At 39.8% G+C, this 21,871-nt stretch overlaps 1 protein-coding gene across 1 annotated transcript in view; it reads right to left on the bottom strand.

Annotated features, from left to right (window-relative positions):
• ppp5c (protein phosphatase 5, catalytic subunit) overlaps window positions 1–18,447 on the bottom strand; it is a 72,893-nt gene extending 54,446 nt beyond the window's left edge. Inside the window, exons 1-4 of the mRNA XM_028795517.2 lie at window positions 18,320–18,447; window positions 12,436–12,677; window positions 1,620–1,767; window positions 53–174 (exon numbers count right to left, since the gene is read on the bottom strand). Of these exons, the coding sequence (XP_028651350.1) occupies window positions 53–174; window positions 1,620–1,767; window positions 12,436–12,677; window positions 18,320–18,404 (597 nt within the window). The 5' untranslated portion in view covers window positions 18,405–18,447. The remainder of the gene's footprint in view (window positions 1–52; window positions 175–1,619; window positions 1,768–12,435; window positions 12,678–18,319) is intronic.
• Between the last annotated feature and the right edge of the window lie 3,424 nt (window positions 18,448–21,871).

Genomic DNA, 21,871 nt, shown 5'->3' with positions numbered 1-21,871 from the left:
TGTTCAAGAAGCAACATAGCCTACATATTTATTTTAAGTTTTGTCTTCTCACCTGGTAAGCACATTTTCTGTGTAGTTTTTTTTGTTCCTTAAACCACTTCATCATTTCCTTCATAAAGGTCAATGTGACCTTTCCATCTTCCAACTTCGGTCCACAATAATCATCTTCAATTGCTAGAGAAGGAGAAAAAAAGGAAAAAGGAAATGATCAGAAGTCTTTATCAGATTGCCCAATTGTGATATTATGGGAATTAATACAATCTGACTACTTTCTGACTTCATTGCTCTTCAATATTTCTGGAAATGGGCAGGGTGAGTCCATTAGCAATATAACATGAATAACTAAACCCTTGAATAAATTATCTTTAGAGCTGAAAAGCTCTAAAAGCTAAATCAAACAAATTCTGCAAAACACTCATAAAGAATCAGAGAGAACATTAGTGTTTGGGCCCAAGTATAAATTAGCATCTAAACATGGGTACATTTATGTAATATGGGCCCTGAACTGTGAAAAGGAAATAATGTGGCTTCAAAAAGTATTCAGACCTCTACAGTTTTTTCATTATTTTGTTATGTTGCAGCTTTGTGCAAAAATCATTTAAATCCATGTTCCCCCCTCATCAAGTAACACTCAATACCTCAGAATGACAAGTGAGGACAGGATTTAGGATTTTTTTGCAAATGTATTAAATGTAAAAAAACAAACAAAAAAAAAAAAAACACATTGCCACTAGTATTCAGACCCTTTGCTATGGCATTCAAAATTTGGCCCAAATGCAACCCATTCTCTTGATCATCACTGAGATGCTTCTACAACTTCTTTGGAGTCCAAAGTACACCCATGGTCAATTCAATGGATTGGACAGAATTAGGAGAGGCAGCCATCTACCTATAAAAGGTCCCACAGTTGATATTGTGCATCAGAGAAAAAAACAAAAACGCAGCAGATAAAAGTATATTTAACTAAGAAATGCACTCAAGACGATTATTTTTAATAATCCCACATTCACTATAATGTGAATGCTTTCCTGTATAACAATTAATGAACGGAGAGATATTTTTAGGTTCCATTTATGATAAAGCTTCAAACTACCTTGTTTTTTCTGTCTGCTTAAACAAATCTATGTCTTTACGTATGGTCATTATTTAATGAGAAATTTGTAAAGTGTGTAGTTGCATTTACCTGTGAACGTGTGAGACTGAACTCAGTGAAGAGTGTTATACAAACTTAACGAGAGAAGACAGACATTAGCACTGCCCTTTCCAAGGAAAAGCCAGTACAATTAAAAAGGGTAAATATATGATTCTGATTGCTCAAAAATATAATTAATGCATAACCTTAATTTTAAAAATCAAACTCAGGGTGGAGGACTATAGGTAACTTCATTTGTGGATATGTTTTAATTCTAAACACTTATAAAGCAGACCTAAATACCAACTATTCAGGACAAATTTAACATGCACTGGAAAAGTTGAAACATATTTATCTTCTAAACATTGCAAAGTTAAACTTAAACTGTATACAAATTTTTCAAGAAACTGAAAAAAGTTATGATCATATTTTCTATGTTTTTAAATTTAAATTGAAACCCCAAAAGAGTGAACTTGAAAATACTCACTCATACTCTCTATGTCCAGTGAATCAACCACTGACCGCTTGAGCTCGTCACTGGCGATGGCACGTTCAAATGCTTTTTGCTTGACTATCTTACTGCACTCTTGATACTTCATCTTGGCATCCTTGTCATTTGGTCTGACTTTTACAACCTAGGAGGCATATAAAAACAAATATACACTAAAGGACACACATCAAGAAACTTGAGGTAATCCCTCAGGACCGTTTAAAATGAGAAATACGCACACGTGTGTGTAATGGAAAGCACCTAGAGTTTGCAGTAAAGAGTGTCTCCTTAATTCTTTTGTGAGTACTATAAAAACAGATAAAAATGAAATAAAACAGTAAGCAATTACTCCATTATACCGTGAAAACAGTAAGACATATCAAGTGTGAGCAAATACACAAGATTACCTTTCACTTGGTTATTTAACTGCATTAAACAAAGACGAACATAAGGAAAATAAGAAGTGCTTAATGAAAACTGAGTAAAAAATGCATAAAGTTGCTGACATTGTTAAAATAAATAAAACCACTCTGCACCTCTGCAAAAAGAAGGGGGCAAGAAAAACCGCAAAAATAAGTATCCAGATGGAGCCATCTTGAAGTTAAATTAGAATAACTAGTGACTCAGTCATCTCCAGATCTTAGTGAAGTAAAAAACTACAGGAACTAAAGACCTTTACTCCTTCTACATTTAAGTTCCCATAGTGGAATGACTCACAAGTTGCACCCTATTGGTCTACATCCATTATGAAAAAGAACTGAACAACCTCTGCTCTCTCAGGAACAAAAGAGTTCTGTGAGATGGGTTGCTGTCATTCCATTGTCTGTTACAGGACTGGGACACACTGAGTTGCATCAGGAACCCGAAAAAGGAGAAACAGCCCGACATTTTGTAATCCTGTCAGACATCACAAAAGTTACTATCATAGGAAAATATTCCACAGTATATTGCTCATGTGCCTCGGGTTTGATGGATGAAGTCAGCCTCTGTATAAAACAGCCATCCGACCCTTGCAGAACTGATATTGGGGAGGTTTGGGTGAGGTGCATGTGTGCAGTAAAGGGACCAGGGGGTACCTATGGTGTTTCCTGTCTAATGAGCCAGTCTTTCGGATAAAATGGAGGTGGGGATGGTTCCCTTTGGGATTTCAAGTCCAATGGGCATCTTTTGGTCTCCTTTGGGATTTCCAGGAGGGAAAAATTTACCATACTTACATTTTTACTCAATTTTACTGTAAGAATGTATGTCTAATTAATAACAATAACACAAACAGTGAAATGGTACACTGCACTCTATATTGAAATTGCACAAAATACGTGCATACAGTCATATGAAAAAGTTAGGGAACCCCTCTTAGCCTGCATAATAATTGACTCTCCTTTCAACAAAAAAGATAACAGTGGTATGTCTTTCATTTCCTAGGAACATCTGAGTACTGGGGAGTTTTCCAAACAAAGATTTTTAGTGAAGCAGTATTTAGTTGTATGAAATTAAATCAAATGTGAAAAACTGGCTGTGCGCAAATGTGGGTCCCTTTGTAATTTTGCTGATTTGAACGCCTGTCACTGCTCAGTGCTGATTACTTACAACACCAAATTGGTGGAATGAGCTCGTTAAGCCTTGAACTTCATAGACAGGTGTGTCCAATCATGAGATATAAAGGTATTTAAGGTGGTCAATTACAAGTTGTGCTTCCCTTTGACTCTCCTCTGAAGAGTGACAGCATGGGATCCTCAAAGCAACACTCCAAAGATATGAAAACAAAGATTGTTGAGTCTCCTGGTTTACGGGAAGGCTACAAAAAGCTATCTCAGAGGTTTAAACTGTCAGTTTCAACTGTAAGGAATGGAATCAGGAAATGGAAGGCCACAGGCACAGTTGCTGTTAAACCCAGCAAGTCTGGCAGGCCAAGAAAAATACAGGAGTGGCATATGAGCAGGATTGTGAGAATGGTTACAGACAACCAACAGATCACCTCCACAGACCTGCAAGAACATCTTGCTGCAGATGGTGTATCTGTACATCGTTCTACAATTCAGCGTAATTTGCAGAAAGAACATCTGTATGGCAGGGTGATGAGAAAGAAGCCCTTTCTGCACTCACACCACAAACAGAGTCACTTGTTGTATGCCAATGCTCATTTAGACAAGCCAGATTCATTCTGGAACAAAGTGCTTTGGACTGATGAGACAAAAATGGAGTTATTTGGTCAGAACAAAAAGCACTTTGCATGGCAGAAGAACAATACCGCATTCCAAGAAAAACACCTGTTACCTCCTGTCAAATTTGGTGGAGGTTCCATCATGCTGTGGGCTGTGTGGCTAGTTCAGGGACTGGGGCCCTTGTTAAAGTTGAGGGTAGGATGAATTCAACCTAATATCAACAAATTCTTTAGGATAATGTTCAAGCATCAGTCACAAAGTTGAAGTTATGCAGGGGTTGGATATTCCAACAAGACAATGACACAAAACACAGTTGGAAATCTACAAAGGCATTCATGCAGAGGGAGAAGTACAATGTTCTGGAATGGCCGTCACAGTCCCATGACTTGAATATCATCGAAAATCTATGGGATGATTTGAAGCAGGCTGTCCATGCTTGGCAGCCATCAAATTGAACTGAACTGGAGAGATTTTGTATGGAAGAATGGTCAGAAATACAATGGGGCAAAAAAGTATTTAGTCAGCCACCAATTGTGCAAGTTCTCCCACTTAAAAAGATGAGAGGCGCCTGTAATTTTCATCATAGGTATACCTCAACTATGAGAGACAAAATGAGAAAAAAAATCCAGAAAATCACATTTTCTGATTTTTAAAGAATTTATTTGCAAATTATGGTGGAAAATAAGTATTTGGTCACCTACAAACAAGCAAAATTTCTGGCTCTCACAGACCTGTAACTTCTTCTGTAAGAGGCTCCTCTGTCCTCCACTCATTACCTGTATTAATGGCACCTGTTTGAACTCGTTCTCAATATAAAAGACACTTGTCCACAACCTCAAACAGTCACACTCCAAACTGCACTATGGCCGAGACCAAAGAGCTGTCAAAGGACACCAGAAACAAAATTGTAGACCTGCACCAGGCTGGGAAGACTGAATCTGCAATAGGTAAGCAGCTTGGTGTGAAGAAATCAACTGTGGGAGCAATTATTAGAAAATGGAAGACATACATGACCACTGATAATCTCCCTCGATCTGGGGCTCCACGCAAGATCTCACCCCGTGGGGTCAAAATGATCACAAGAACGGTGAGCAAAAATCCCAGAACCACACGGGGGGGACCTAGTGAATGACCTGCAGAGAGCTGGGACCAAAGTAACAAAGGCTACCATCAGTAACACACTACGCCGCCAGGGACTCAAATCCTGCAGTGCCAGACGTGTCCCCCTGCTTAAGCCAGTACATGTGCAGGCCCGTCTGAAGTTTGCTAGAGAGCATTTGGATGATCCAGAAGAGGACTGGGAGAATGTCATATGGTCAGATGAAACCAAAATAAAACAATGTGATTTTCTGGATTTTTTTTTTCTCATTTTGTCTCTCATAGTTGAGGTATACCTATGATGAAAATTACAGGCCTCTCTCATCTTTTTGAGTGGGAGAACTTGCACAATTGGTGGCTGACTAAATACTTTTTTGCCCCACTGTACCGCCATCCAGAATCCAGACACTCATCAAAGGCTATAGGAGGACAGCGTCTAGAGGCTTTTAGATTTGCAAAAGAAGGCTCAACTAAGTATTGATGTCATATCTCTGTTGGGGTGCCCAAATGTATGCACCTGTCTAATTTTGTTATGAGGCATATTGCATATTTTCTGTTCATTTAATAAACTTAATGTCACTGCTGAAATACTACTGTTTCCATAAGGCATGTGATATATTAAAAGGAAGTTGCTACTTTAAAAGCTCAGCCAATGAGAAACAAAAATCCAAAGAATTAAGAGGGGATCCAAAACTTTTTCATATGACTGTATATTCAGAAACAGATGTTCAGTGGAAAAATGAAATACATAAATGATTAGTAAATACATATAATAAAGTTCAAGATGTAATTGTTTTGCTAAATTCTGATGCGTTAAGTTATGCATTATTATTTATTGTTTGTACATCCATACATTCTAATTCTCTTAATCAGAGCAGGTTTATCTCAACTCTGACCTATGCTCATTTAGCCCATTTTGATACACACTACTGGTCAAAAGTTTTAGGACGCCTCAGTTTTTCCAGTTTGTCTTAAAAAATGACATAAAATGGTGAAAAGATAAGCAGTAAACTGTCAGAGGTTTAACTTTAGGTTAGCAAAAACTGAAAAAGGAAATATCAAAATAATACGCATGGGCCTTCTTCAGGGAACAAATAATAGGTTACGACCTACAAATGTTCTGCAGCAATTAAAGCAAATGAAGCCTTGCAAGTTGAAGCAAACAATCTGCACAGGTGTCACAATTTCTGTTGATTGCTTAAAACCCCTCTGCCTGTCTTAAAGCAGGGTTGGAACAGACTGTGTTACTACACCCTCTGAAGCATTACTTGGGCAATAGTCCAGTGATAATGGCAAGAAAACAGCAATTAAATTAAATGAGGCAGAACATTACTACCCTTATAAATGTAGGACATTCACTTAGAGAAATTGCAACAAAAAAAAAAATATCAAAGTGTCAGTGAGTCCAATGGTGTCCGACACAATCTATAGGCAATTGGAAGCTGGAAGAAACTCTGATAGGCAGACCCAAACTCACAACGCAATCATATGACAACTTTCTGAGGGTCACCAGCCTGTATGATACGTCAAAAAACTTAGGTGTTCTAAACATGTTGACCAGCAGTGCACATCAAGTGCACGTTTGACCGGGTGTGTATTTCTCCATTGCGGTACAAGACTGTGAGGCACTTAGTGTTCATCTCACTTACATATATATATATATATATATATATATGCGGCACGGTGGCGCAGTGGTAGCGCTGCTTCCTCGCAGTTAGGAGACCTGGGTTCGCTTCCCGGGTCCTCCCTGCGTGGAGTTTGCATGTTCTCCCCATCTCTGCGTGGGGTTCCTCCGGGCGCTCCGGTTTCCTCCCACAGTCCAAAGACATGCAGGTTAGGTGGATTGGTGATTCTAAATTGGCCCTAGTGTGTGCTTGGTGTGTGGGTGTGTTTGTGTGTGTCCTGCGGTGGGTTGGCACCCTGCCCGGGATTGGTTCCCTGCCTTGTGCCCTGTGTTGGCTGTGATTGGCTCCAGCAGACCCCCGTGACCCTGTGTTCGGATTCAGCGGGTTGGATAATGGATGGATGGATTACTGATAGTTGCACTATTACTTTAAGACTTCAAGCCCAGGTGCATTACACAGTATTCACCAAATTAAAATAAAATAAAACAAGTGCAACTTGGTGATGACATCTTTACCAACTGAACCATCATTTAGGCAAACTGCATTAACATGGACCTTGCTTCAAGCTAAGCTATATACATAAATAATAAAACTGCAACTTGCATTTATAATGCTATTTGTGGTATAGCCCTACGGAATCATATTAGGGCCACGGTGAAGAAAAAAAAAATTCGGACACAGGGATGAAAAAAAACAAACTATATGTCGAGAATAAAGTCGACATGTTGACTTTATTCTCGACATTTCCACTTTAATTTTGACGCTTATGTCAAGATTAAAGTTGACATTTCCACTTTAATTATAAAATAAACTATGAGAATAAAGTAGAATGTCATAAACTAAACTTCATCCTAAAATCAATGTTTAATTTATTAGAGATTTTCTCAAACCCCGTCATAAGTTAATGTAGCATATTAAATGCTGTGTGTTGTGTTGCTCGACCCAGTTGTTAATCACTATGCTTCTTAAACTGACTTCCTCCTCACTAAGAGGAGGCATTGGCAGCAATTACCGCACAGAATCCTTTCACTTCATGTAATTCCTGCTCTCTGAAAATTTAGAATGCTAAGATAAATACTTGATATCATTTTCATGATGAAATGCATTAAAGCAGGTATTAAACATGCACGGTAGTGAGGCGGTAGTGCTGCTCCCTCGCAGTAAGGGGTCCCAAGGTGTATGTTCAGTGTAAAGAACTTTATGGGAGGTGTGACGAGGCTTGAAAAAACGCAATGTATGAATGGGTATCGCAAAGGTTTAACTTAAATATTGTGTAAATGTTGGGTTTGTGATCTGGTGGTCGGAGACACGAACACAGAATTCAATGGATGTTCTTCTGAGCGGGCTTTCTTTATTGCACGCATGTTGTCTGTCCGATGTACCAAAACCCCAGTTCCTATCCTTCCTTTCTCTTTCTTCACATAACCAATCACCACATGTGAAATTAAAACTAGTTATAAACTTAGCCCACGGAGTTTTCAGAACTTTAAAAATGTCTTCGTTATACATGTTTAAGTATGCCATCCATTCAGGGTTGCGCCCATCCCAGTAAGCATTGTGTGTGAGGCAGGAGCAAATCCTGAATGAGTCGCCAGCACATCGCAGAGTGAATACGAACAAAACATACACTAGCAGGGCCAATATAGCCTTTCAAAACCCCACATTCTACATGACTTTGAAAGGAAACTGCAGCACGCCGAGTAAACCCACCAGAAAAACATGCAAATTCAAGGCAGGGTAAACCGAGACATCTTTGCTGCGAGGCAGCAGTGCAATCTCCATGCCCCCACATGATTAATACATGCTTTAATGCATTTCAACATGAAAATGATATCAAGTATATATCTTAACATTCTAAATGTTCAGAGAGCAGGAATATCATGAAGTGAATGTATTCTGTGTGGCGATCGCTGCGGCGCCTTCTCGGTACAAGAGGAAGTCAGTTTAAGAAACACGTACCGATTTAACATGGCTCGGGGAACACTTAATACAAAGCATTTAATGTGCTATATAACTTATGACGGGGTTTGAGAAAATCTAGTAAATTAAATATTCATTTTACAATGAAGTTTAGTTTACGATGTTCTACTTTAATGACAAATTACGAGAATAAAGTTAACATGTCGACTTTAATCTTGACATAAACGGTGAGAATAAAGTAGAAATGTCGAGAATAAAGTCAACATGTCGTCTTTATTCTCGTCATGTGTCGAGATTAAAGTCAAAATGTCGTCACACTATTACACAGTACCCAGGTACATTACACTGTATTGAAAACACATAAAACAAGTACAACTTGGCTTGCAGTATTATCCAGTAGTATAGAAACAGCATCCACACATTTGAACATAATGGTCCACATCCGACCTTTTAAATCCAAAGTATCTCCAGGCAACAGACGGGACTCCTTTTTTTTTGGCAAAAGTTCTTCTGTATCATCATGTTCAACTTTATCGTCAGCTACAGCTTCAGTTTCGGAATGCTCTCTGTCCATTTTCACTGTGCAATACCTACACTACATATTTAGCGGTGTAGCAGTGATAAAGAGCCCCCGCACAACTCATCTGTGATTAGTGGTTTAGCAGTGAAAAAGGTCCCCACTTGAACAGTTTCCCGCTGCACCTCGTTCCGAACGTCATTTAGGCAATTTAAACCGGTGTTGTGGTATAAGAAAAATCCGTATCATAACAAAAATAAAAAACAGTTTTCGGTATGAACCGGTATACCGCCCAGCACTAGATCTAGTCTACAGTTATTTCAATTAATTTCTATCTTTTTCTATCTGTAGGTTGTAACCTATTATTTGTTCCCTGAAGAAGGCCCATGTGTAATATTCTAATATTTCCTTTTTCGGTTTCTATCTTTTAAGCAAAAAAATTTTGCATAGTTATTTAACTATAGGGCTCCAGGCCTATCCTGGCAGTAACCAAGCAAAATCAAAGCCAGGAACAAATTATTTGCTGAACACCAGTCCATCACAGACCACAGCAAAGCACATACTAAAACATGAAACCCTGATTTTTTCCTTTAAATTTTTTTTTTTTTTTTTAACTCCTTGCTACCATTTACATGCTGTTATAGCCATCCTCTTCAAATGCCCCTGTTTGAGTTTACAGCAGTTTGGCTTTCTGGAATTTTCATGCCACTCCCAAGGTGAAAGTCACATAAATATTTATAGAATGGAGCTTAGCTATTGTGTGTTCATGGCCAATATGGAATTAAATCTCCTATAACTGAATCTGTGAAGCAGCAGGTCTTATCACTGTACCATCATACAGAGCTGCTGTGAGGAGCCAGGTCAATCTGCACAAAATACAAATTCCATATATCCAGATGTTCGCCACAGATCACTTATTAAAGTTGTAACGCTAGTTTTTCCTTGAAACCACTAAAGGATATGGTTGAGTTAGCTTAGCTTCCAGGAATACCACAATTATAGAAAAAGCTGGTTTAAAAAACAGATCTTTTTATTCCATTGAATATATTTTATTAATCCCCGAGGGGAAATTGTCTTTTCGCATGATCTCTGGAGTGCAGAGAACACTGTAAGCCATTGTGCCATCTGTGAAATAAAAGTAACACATTTTACTAAAAGATACAAACTGTTAAATGTATACAATTGGTATGTGAAGGACAAGTTGTGTGATTATTTCATGTTATTTTTTTATGGAGGTGGTGGGCAGATTTCAGGAAAAAAAAAAAAAAAAAACAGCAACAAAACAACAAATTGGCTTGTGCACATCTTTCATTCTCCCCACTCTGCTTTAGCATGCACGCTGTTCTGAACAAAACTTAGATACACAACTGAATTACATAAACAATACTAAACAAGTGAGAAGGGGCACAAGTGTGCCCGATAATGGACTGGCCACCAGTTTAGGGCCTTGTTTCTGCCGTGTACCCACACAATCCTGAAGATGACTAAGTAGGCATGGTCATGAATGGAAAGGTACCGTATGTCTACCCTTTCCATTTTAATTAAAAAAGTACTTCTTAACAGAGATACTCTGAATTGGCCACAAAGTTTACACAAAAGTGTTTTACTCCAAGTGATTTATAGGACCAATTATTACACATTAAACTTCCTTGTTAATGCAGCCACTGTGGCAGCACCTTAAAAGCCAGCACACTGCAGTCTCTAAACGCCCACACGGTACGTGCAACATGCATAAAATATGTCAACATTAAAAACACAGCCACAATTCTCACTAGTCACTGCAACCTTTGTTGAGAAATGTGCCGACGTGAAAAGAATCAACTGATTAATATTGATCTCACAGTTAATGATTATTAGTTTTGCCTTTAACAATGCCAGAAATTAATTCTATAGTTTGATAAGGTTCCCAATTTATTTTAATTTACCTTTCTTTTTAGGAGGGAGTTCTGGCTGTTAAACGTACACTACCAATCAAAAGGCTGCAGACACACAGAAATGTTCATGTTTTTGATAGAAACTTGTACCTTTTTTATCAAAATATTAAATTGACTTAAAATTTCAGGCAAGGAATTATTATTGTTGCTAACTGCTATTACTGCTTGAAATGAGTATCTGTCACATGGAGCAACCTCGATTCTGAAGAGAAAAAAAAAACAAAAAAAACACATGGATTGCCAGATTTCCTGAGAAAGCGGTTTTATTTTGGCTATTTCTGAATCCAGAACTGAACCTTAAGTCAACAGAATAACAGCTTTAATCTGTGCTAATGCAATTGCAAAAGGTTTCTCTAATAACCAACTAACATTTGACTATTTTAGGATAAGCAAGGGCAGTTGATGTTTAGGTCAGTGAAGGAATGGCTGCTGAAAATGGGCTTTGCAATTCAATGTGAACCATAAATTAAAAACCAGTCATTTAAAGTGGTAATAGCCATTAGTAGCACCCGTAATGTCTTGGCTATATTTTTAAATCAATTTAATGCCATATTGATTGAAAAAGGTACGCATTTCTATCAAAAACATGGGAATTTCTGGGAATTTCTAACAGCCAGAACCCTTCCTACAAAGAAAGGTAAGGAAAATACAGTGGGAGACTTACCAAATTATAGAATTAATTCTCAGTTTACCTTGCTTAAAATTAATTGGTACATTAACACCAATCAACAGCTGGAAACTTCTCCTATAGGGAAAGGTAAGGAAAACAGAGTGGGAGCCAATTGAGGTGGTTCAGACATCTGATATGGATTCCTTCCAGACACCTCTCTGTGGAAGTTGTACAGGTACAACCATAAGGGAGGAGATCCCAGGGGAGACCCAGGGCTCGCTGGGAGGATTATATCTCCCAGAAGGCCTGGGAATGCCTCAGGACCCCAGAGTATGAGATGGCAAGTGTGACTGAGGAAAGGGATGTATGGGCCTCTCTGCTAAGATTGTTGCCCCTGCAACCTGGTGGATAAACAGTGGAAAATGAATGAATAAATGAGTAGACCTCACTCAGGCAACAGCAGTAAATCTGTCTACTGATAAACAGGCTACTATTACTTTACTCTTGTGGCTTTACGTCAAGTTTTAAATTGCACATACCACTACACTGCTGAGGTTTATAAAAAATACACAAGCATTCCGAAAGTAAGGGTCCAGCTCTTCAGGAAATGAAGCAAATTTAAGGCTGTCTCCCAGATACAACACCTTTCAGGTTTGTTACAGATTTAATGTATTGCTAAATTACAACTATTCAAATTAAAATGAGTGCCTAGTAATTAAATGTGTAAATTGTACATAATAGGAAAAGAGAAAAAACTGTCATAAATTATCTTCTAAGCAAACTCAGGTACTGGCGGTGGCATCTGTGTGACAGAAAGATAAAATCTGAGAAAAAGTATCACAAGCAAATTGTTAGTGGTTAACAAGGAGTGGTGGTATTGCTGTATTTAATGAGGACATTAACTTATATTCACCTGATAACACAAAGACATTTCACAAAATACTCACTGTCTCATAATCCTTCAGTGCTGCTTTGAACTTCCCAAGGGCCATATTTGAAGTGGCCCGACGATAGTAACCCTTAATATAGTTCTTGTCAAGTTCCACTGCGTGGGTTGCGTCAGCCAATGCATAGCCATAACATTCAGTACGCAAATAAGCAAGACTCCGGTTCCCAAAGTAGATGGCATTGTCTGGGTTGATCTCCAGTGCCTCCGTGTAGTACTTGATGGCGTTTTCATAATCCTTATCTGAAACAGGAAAATTACAGTAACTATTTTAATATGGCGCAGTTATTGTTTAACACTTCCAAAGGATTTAAAGGTGACCAATTACCCATTATCCGCTCAGTGTGCAAACAAATTGATCAAGAATTAATAATAATGGGGAACTAAAAAAGATGGGGAAAATAGAGGTCATACAGAAGAGAAAAGTTTGTCAAAGAAGAACGTTTTGAGTTGAGATTTAAAGATGGAGAAAGTGGAGCAAACCCAGAGACACTGAGGAAGACAGTTCCAGAGTGGAGGGGCCATAACACTGAAGAACCTGCCTCTCAGGGTGGAGAGTCTGGTGTGTGGGATAGGAAGGAGATTACTGCACGAGGGCCTGAGAGAGTGACAAGGAGTATATGGAGCTATGAGTGGAGTGAGGTAGACAGAGGCAAAGGTTACGTAGGGGTTTGAAGGGGAGAAGCAGAACCTTGAATTTAATCCTTGACAGAACCGGTAACCAGTGAAGTTGGGAGAGAACAGGGGAGATGCGAGCAGAACGCTTTGTGTGAGTGAGGACTCTGGCTGCAGAGTTCTGAATGTACTGTAGCTTCTGTATAGATTTAGCAGGGAGGCCAATGAGGAGGAAATTATAGTAATCAATACGAGACATTATGAAACAATGAAGCAGGGTCTGAGCATCATTAAAGGGCAGAAATTGACAATAGTCGAGCAATATTACAGAAATGAAATTTTGGACAGAGTCAACTTTAACAAGTAATGTGTAGACTCTCAAACAGACTTTTGATGAGGAGATCCATGACAAATGTTGATACATGTAGTTTAGATCAATATAGGTTAAGACATGGGAAATAAATTATTAAAAATAGGATATCAGCATAAATTTACTTTATTTTAAACACGGCAAGGTAACACTACACTGTTATGTAATTACATTTGTTCCTCTTGTCTCTATAATTCAGGGTTTGTTCAACAAGTTAAAACAAAACTTAAAGCAATGCTTAATATTAGGACAATTAAAACAGAAGACGCCCATTACCCTTTGCTTTATCTGAGCATAATTCAAGCCATTTTTTGTCAATTTAAGCATTTCTTTGAAACATGAGCATGCTAGAATACTGTTGTTCTTGCATGTAATATTTTCACTAGTTTCAAATAACATTAGCAGAACTTTAGAAGGCGCTGTCATACTTTTCACTGAATTCTCTTTACTCCCGCAGAACCAATTTCAAGAAAAGCAGATCACACTTTTGGGCTTTGACTTACTCTATAGGTTATCAAAGTGAACTTTAAATTAAAACACTGTTTTACTGTGACCTAACCTCTAAGACACAGGAATTTAAACCACAAAGCTGTTGGTTCAATTCCTACCTCTGGTTCAATGCGTCACTTGTGCATCATGGGACTTAAGGACATGTTTGTAGTCTGACAGACTCAGGATTAAACCCATTTAGTCTTGAGCAGAGGAGACGCCATTGGGACTTCATCCAGGTACTTAAAATCCTCAAAGACATTGATAATGGAGATCCAGCAAAAGTCTCTCAACTTAAGGGTGAATCACATAATAATTCTTTGCATTTATAGAATGCTTTCCTCACTACTCAAAGCGCTTAGCAATTGTAGGATAAGGGCCTTGTTCAAGAGCCTAACAGAGCAGAGTCCCTTTTGGCATTTTACGGGATTCAAACCAGCAACCTTCTGATTGCCAGTGCAGATCCCTAGCCTCTGAGCTGCCACTCTGCCTACTCAACATACTTGAGGACATCAGTGGAAATTAAAGAGAAATGCATTTAGGATTGAAGCCAGGAAGCACTTCTTTATGCAAAGACTTATGGAACTCTGGAACAAAACTACCAAGACATGGAGTTTAAGCAAAAAACCTTGACAACCTTTAAGAAAAATCTGGATTAAATATTATGATAGCCTAGCTATTAGCTAAACAAACAGGCTTGATGGACTGAATGGTCTCCTCTCATTTGTCAAATTTGACAAAACTATATTACTGGTGAGCTAAAAATTAGAGGAAAATGTGCAAACATATTTAAACATAAAACACAAAATGTGCACATAAAAAGACATAGGAAATATAATTTTGTGTCAGTGTATTACTGTCATTAAAGTTTTTACACTCAGACTTGTATGTCCACTGTGTGCAATATGCGAGTCGACCCCTTTAAGTGTATTACCCTGAGACCTGTGCGGTTCAACTGGATAAGAAATGCTTCCCAGTAGGACGTTTAATTCGGAAGGCTACTCAAAGTCAGGAGAGCCACACCAACCCTGACCTCATAATACAAGACAGCTTCACCGTGCAACAACAAAAGTGAAAGCTACAGTATTGTACAGTTGATTAGCTCTCCTGTCTATTTGTGTCTCATTAAATCAGTCGTACACACAGTACTGTCTATCTGTGGACAAGTTTCAATAGTGTTTGGATGCAAAAAATACTGTGTAATACGTTGTTCAGTAGTTTGCTGTATCTCCTGGAGGCATCTGTATTGTTTTTCTGAATGATTTGCTGGAACACTGTCTCCAATATCTGACTTTTAAGGGAAATGGAACACAGCATAAGCCACTTCAAATGGCAAGAGAGTAAAGGATTAAAATTTAGCAATGACTTTAATGTTTATATAAAAATGGCTTTCAGTCCTTTTACACTGGTTTTAGTCAGATATTGACTTTTTACTAAAGATAATGCTTGCTACTGTGCACACTGATGGAAACCTCAATTAATAATATCTAGCAATGCATTTGCTCATTCTCAGTAACTCATTTTAAGGAACATATATCTGAGAATGTCTTGTTCTTCTCCACTGCTACCTGCCAAAGTACTCTGCTGCTTTGACGGAATCTTGTAGGACTTCCCATCTCATGTAAATAACACTTCATTACTTTATCACATTTAAGTCCATCATGGCAGAGTGATGGCTCTGAGGCTAGGGATCCACAATGGCAACCAGAAGGTTGCTGGTTCAAATAGCATAATTTCCAGAAGTGATTCCACTCCACTGTGTCTTTGAGCAAGACCCTTTACCTGCAATTGCTCCATCCTGGGTGGGTCGTTAACCTGCATCCAGCCCAGCAAGTAGGCCCTCTAAGCTTCAGTGAAAACTTGGGGGGGGGATTGGTGGCAGGATTGGCACCCCAGTTGCTATAACAAACCTGACACTGTTCCATTCTATATGAACTAGTGTATTGCTGAGGCATGATTGCACTTGGGTCCTAAACTGGGATCTTGAGGTGCTTTGTCATGTGGTGCGTGTGGCAGGTGGTCCCAATACCCTCCCACCCCCATTTAAGTCCTGTAGAAAGCTTAGATGGGGCTGAGCAGTCTTGTGGCTTTGGAACTCACTAGACATTCATTTTCTCCAGCACCTTCACAAGTTGGCATTTTTGTTTAACGGACTGCTTGGGTCATCTGACAATAGCATATGTTAACCATTACAGATTTACAAACTAAGGACTCTGACGTTTTACTTCTGTTTTAAGTTTTTTTTTTTTTTTACTACTTGTAAAAAAAAAATCTATGTCAGAAAAGGTATTATAGAGAAAAAAATGTCACGTTATTAGATTAGATGAATGTCTTTTGATGTATGCAGCAAGCTGCTCGAAATGGTCTACCGGTCTATAGTAGCCAGTGTTGTTCTATACTGCAGTCTCCTCGTGGAACAACTTGAACTCAAAAGAAGCACAACGCCTAAACAAACTAATCAGGAAAAAATGCTCCATCACAGGATGAACCCTAGACACACTGGAGCTGTTGTGGATAACGAGAATGGTGGCAAAATTAAATGCCATCATGAAAAAGCCCTCCAGGAGGCATTGTCTTGGAGCACCTTTACCCACAGGTCCATTTCACCGCACTGTGCTACAAAGCACCTCTGCAGGGGGCCTTTTCTGCTCACTACTATCAGGTAATTCAATGCTTCATGCCGATGCACTGTTTAAGTTCATTTTGAAATATCCGCACAATATACATGTACTTTGTTTATCGAGTGATTGATTGACTGATGTAAGTATCAATGAGGCAGATTACCTGCATTGTGAGGGTTCATCAGTTACAGCACTACGGCTATATGACGCGATTCCCTAAGGGTGATCCAGCTGGCAGGATTCTCACTGTTGAGGACCCAAGCAGCTGGACCAGACCAAGTACTACCTGGCTGTGGTAGACAGATGGTCATTTCCTGAGGGTGGGACTGAACCACATGTCTGCCTAGAGGGTTGCCAACCAGGATCCTGTGCTGTTTTGTCATGTGGTGGTTGCAGCAACACGCTGTACCAGTGTATGCTCCCCAACCTGACCTGATTGATTGAATTAATTAATTGGCTGTATTATTTGTCCTGCGAGTCTGCACCCTTTTTTTTTCTGTTTCTGCCGCTGCTTACAACTGAACTCTCCCTTGGGGTTATTAAAGTTTATCTAATCTCATCTACAAAGTATTGAATTAAAAAGTCTGAGGATTCCTATAAATTAGTTTTTTCAGTTTTTAGTTTTGTTAAGCATTTCCAAGCCTTTCTGAAAACGTCACTTTGACCATTATGGGTTGTTGATTTTAAAAATTACAAATTTGTCTATTTAAAATTAAATCTATTAACACAGTAAAGCATGCTGAAAGTGAAGGGATCGGAGTACTTTCTGAATCTGCAACACCCACCAATGGGAGCTCTAGTTAAAATGAAATTAAGTAAAAACGGAATATAAAAGGATGCACCTCCATCCCTCTACACTGATGCAGATTAAATCACTACAATCAAAACTGATTATACTTTATATAACAGGCCTTGAGCTAAATAAGTTTATTCATTCATTCATTCCCAGACTTCGAAATAAGCATTTCACATTAACTTGAATAGTTTATTTGGTCTCCGACAGCTGGCCCATCACAAATGTAAACAGGTCAGCTACACAGATGACGCTTTCAGTCTTTTTGTTATAACGAGAAACTGGACAAACGATAACTCGTCCACTTTAAATTATAAAAGTAGTCGATGACATTTTCAAGAGTGCTTCCGGAAATGAAGAGGCAAGACGACCTGCTTCACATGCTCAGAAGATCGCGACCACAGATTAACAAGTGACAGCGTGGAAAAGTGATCTTTGTAAAAGAGGCGGACCAGCACAGAATGAGGAGCTGCCATCCGCGCACCCCGAGGAAGCCAAACATGTGACGTGATGGCCAAGAAAAGTGAACACCACGCGGAAGGAAACCGGAAGATCATGCCGACTTTTTAAAACTGTCATCATCCAAATTACAGGGGCGAGACAGCGAAAGGCGTAACTGAATGCACTCCTCGTGGTCAATGCAGGAGAACATTCTCGGCGCAAGCCCGCGACCGAAAAAAAAAAAAAGGCGACACCATTACAATGACAAGCAGGCGGCGCCACTACTCGTGAACGCAGCCGGATAAGAAAGCCACCTCCAGTAGCTCTTCCGAGCTCCCTTTCAGTCGAATCACTACTAATGAATAAAGCTCGAACCAGAACAGCATGCAATTCACCCGGCTTTCTCGTGCCAGGCATGCACAAAAACAGTACTAAGCCCCTCATTAAAACATTTACCACCACCATCCCCCCGACAGTTCGCTTTTTATTTCCTTCAATGACAAAACTAATGTATTAATTAGCATGTATATGTGAGGCCATCATAAAAAAAAATCACCTTTAAAGTAGTTATTCGCCTTCTCCTTGAGGGTCTCCGCGCTCCGCTCAGCCTCCGCCATCATTGCACTGCCGCAATCCGCCATGCTGGGCACGCGCAGTCGCAATGTACGCAAAACACGCGGCCGCCAACTGGTGTTACCATGGAGATCAGAATGCGCGCGCGCTTACGGGGTCGCTCTCATTTCTGCGAGGCGTGCATACCGTCTATAGAGCGCATGCGCCTTTGCTCTTAAGGGCAGTTACAATAAAGTTTATTCTTCATTTTTAATTACTATAAGACTGAGCTAATTATGCTGTATCTCTTTAGCAGTCGAGTAGGTGGAAAAGTAAAAAGTCTGGACAAACCTAGAAATGTTCATGTTTTTGATAGAAATTGTTGTCTTTTCTTCATTTCTACTTGGCTAACTTTTTCATTCAAATGTAATGTGTGGCATGTGAATTTTTTTAATATTTATATTTAAGTTTTGGGCGGCACGGTGGCGCAGTGGATAGCGCTGCTGCCTCACAGTTGGGAGACCTGGGTTCGCTTCCCGGGTCCTCCCTGCGTGGAGTTTGCATGTTCTCCCCGTGTCTGTGTGGGTTTCCTCCGGGCGCTCCGGTTTCCTCCCACAGTGCAAAGACATGCAGGTTAGGTGGATTGGCGATTCTAAATTGGCCCTAGTGTGTGCTTGGTGTGTGGGTGTGTTTGTGTGTGTCCTGCGGTGGGTTGGCACCCTGCCCGGGATTGGTTCCTGCCTTGTGCCCTGTGTTGGCTGGGATTGGCTCCAGCAGACCCCCGTGACCCTGTGTTCGGATTCAGTGGGTTGGAAAATGGATGGATAGTTAAGTTTTAGTTTCTTACTAAATATTAGGTTGCTGGTCATCCTGATGTGTTCATTGATGACATTCATATTAATGACATCTTAAATAGGAGTTTAATATCCTCGATTACTGGATTACAGTAATCCCTCCTCCATCGCAAGGGTTGCGTTCCAGAACCCCCCGTGAAAAGTGAAAATCCACGAAGTAGAAACCATATGTTCATATGGTTCTTTTTATATATTTTAAGCCCTTATAAACTCTCCCACACTATTATAAACATTTCCCGCACAATTATACAGCATAAACCCTTTGTATTCTCTTAGATATTAGGTAAGATTAGTTGAAATTATGTATGTAAATACAGTTTATATACAGTAAAACCTAAATATTATTTTAAAGATATCGAGTGTCTCCGATATCACATATGTTACAGCCATTACGACAGACAGGCCACCAGCAATAAATACGTATAATGCAAGAAAAATTGTATACAGTAAAATATGTGTACAGTGACACTAAACTATGTACATGTAATAAGTACTGTACGTAGATAATTATGGTTACTCACCAACAATGACACGACGACTTGTCCGATAACGATGAGTTTAATTTTACTGCACAACAAAGGATAGCGTTACAGCTCTTCTAAAGGAGCCTCTTCAGGCGACTGTGTAGCACCGCCATTGTTCTTCTTCCATCACTCTTCAATCCAAATCCCTAAAGCAGATTCCATCCAGACTACTGCCTTATCACGTCCACTTGTAACTCGTTTTGCGCCCTGGTTAAAGGACACTGCGGCTGTAGATCTTATATGCTTTTCCTCCTTTTTAAATAAAAAGAATCATGGACTCATTGATGCCGTAATGGTGTCCTGCAGCGGTGTAGCTGTTCCCTTCCTTCAACATATCCAAAACTTTTACCTTTTCTGCAATCATTTGCATCTTCTGTTGGCGCTTGGACACGGCCCCTGAATGCAGTAGCAGGAGCACGTTAATGCTGAATGAGTGAGATGAGACTTCCTGGTTAATGCAGCACTCCGTCGCTGAGCCAATCAGCACACAGGAACTTAACTGTGTGCTCTGATTAGGTAGCTTCTCAGTCATCTGCCAATAGCATCTCTTGTATGAAATCAACTGGGCAAACCAACTGAGGAAGCAAGTATCCATTGTTCGCAGAAACCAATGAAGCAGCGAAAAATTCGCGTTATATATTTAGATATGCTTACATATAAAATTCGCGATAGAGTGAAGCCGCGAAAGTCGAAGCGTGATATAGCGAGGGATTACTGTATACTTTTTAACCTCTTTATTGGCTCATGGATAGGGAAGTGTTGTGTTTTTTATTTATTTATATTTAAATTAAGTCTTTGACCTTTTGAATACAGGAACCAAATTGCCAAATAACCTCTTCCACGTATAAAATAAACTGATTTCCACCTATTTTTTATTCAGGCCTATCCCAGCATAGGAGAGTGTCTAACCCAACCCACAATTACAGCAGCCCAAGTAAGCAGAGAGCTGAGGAGACTTTGTGCCAGCAAAGCAGCGGGTCCAGATGGAGTATCGCCATGACTGCTGAAGGCCTGTGCGTTGGAGCTGGGGAGTCCTCTATAGTGCATCTTCAACCTCAGCCTGGAACAGGGGAGAGTCCCAAGGCTTTGGAAAACATCTTGCATCACCCCAGTCCCAAAGGTATTACGTCCTAGTGAGCTGAATGACTTCCGGCCTGTCGCTCTGATGTCGCATGTGATGAAAACCATGGAGCGGCTGCTGCTTCACCACCTGAGGTCACAGGTCCGCCACGCCCTTGACCCTCTGCAGTTTGCATACCAGGAGAAGGTGGGAGTGGAGGATGCCATCATCTACATGCTACACCGATCCCTCTCCCACTTGGACAGAGGCAGTGGTGCTGTAAGAATTATGTTTCTGGACTTCTCTAGCGCCTTCAGCACAATTCACCCTCTGCTCCTTAGGGACAAGCTGACAGAGATGGGAGTAGATTCATACCTGGTGGCATGGATCGTGGACTATCTTACAAACAGACCTCAGTATGTGCGTCTCGGGAACTGTAGGTCTGACATTGTGGTCAGCAACAGAGGAGCGCCGCAGGGGACTGTACTTTCTCCGGTCCTGTTCAGCCTATATACATTGGACTTCCAATACAACTCGGAGTCCTGCCACGTGCAAAAGTTCGCTGACGACACTGCTATCGTGGGCTGCATCAGGAGTGGGCAGGAGGAGGAGTATAGGAACTTAATCAAGGACTTTGTTAAATGGTGCGACTCAAACCACTTACACCTGAACACCAGCAAAACCAAGGAGCTGGTGGTGGATTTTAGGAGGACCAGGCCCCTCACGGACCCCGTGATCATCAGAGCTCCCTGTGTGAAGAGGGTGTAGACCTATAAATTCCTGGGAGTGCAGCTGGATGATAAATTGGATTTATTTTTTTATTTTTAATAAATTTGCAAAAATCTCAAGTAAACTTTTTTCACGTTGTCATTATGGGGTGTTGTGTGTAGAATTATGAGGAAAAAAATGAATTTAATCCATTTTGGAATAAGGCTGTAACATAACAAAATGTGGAAAAAGTGATGTTCTGTGAATACTTTCCGGATGCACTGTAGTTCTTCTGTTGATAACATTTTGTGATGAAATTCTTCAATAAGATTTGGACATAATACATCTTCTTTAATTGGGAACTTAAAGTGAGGAAAATTTTAAAATTTATAACAGCTGAGGGAGCAGGA

The sequence above is a fragment of the Erpetoichthys calabaricus genome, chromosome 1 (assembly GCF_900747795.2).
Source record: "Erpetoichthys calabaricus chromosome 1, fErpCal1.3, whole genome shotgun sequence".
Taxonomy (NCBI): domain Eukaryota; kingdom Metazoa; phylum Chordata; class Cladistia; order Polypteriformes; family Polypteridae; genus Erpetoichthys; species Erpetoichthys calabaricus.
The sequence above is the reverse complement of the archived record's forward strand: the minus strand, read 5'-3'. Positions and strand labels throughout refer to the sequence as shown.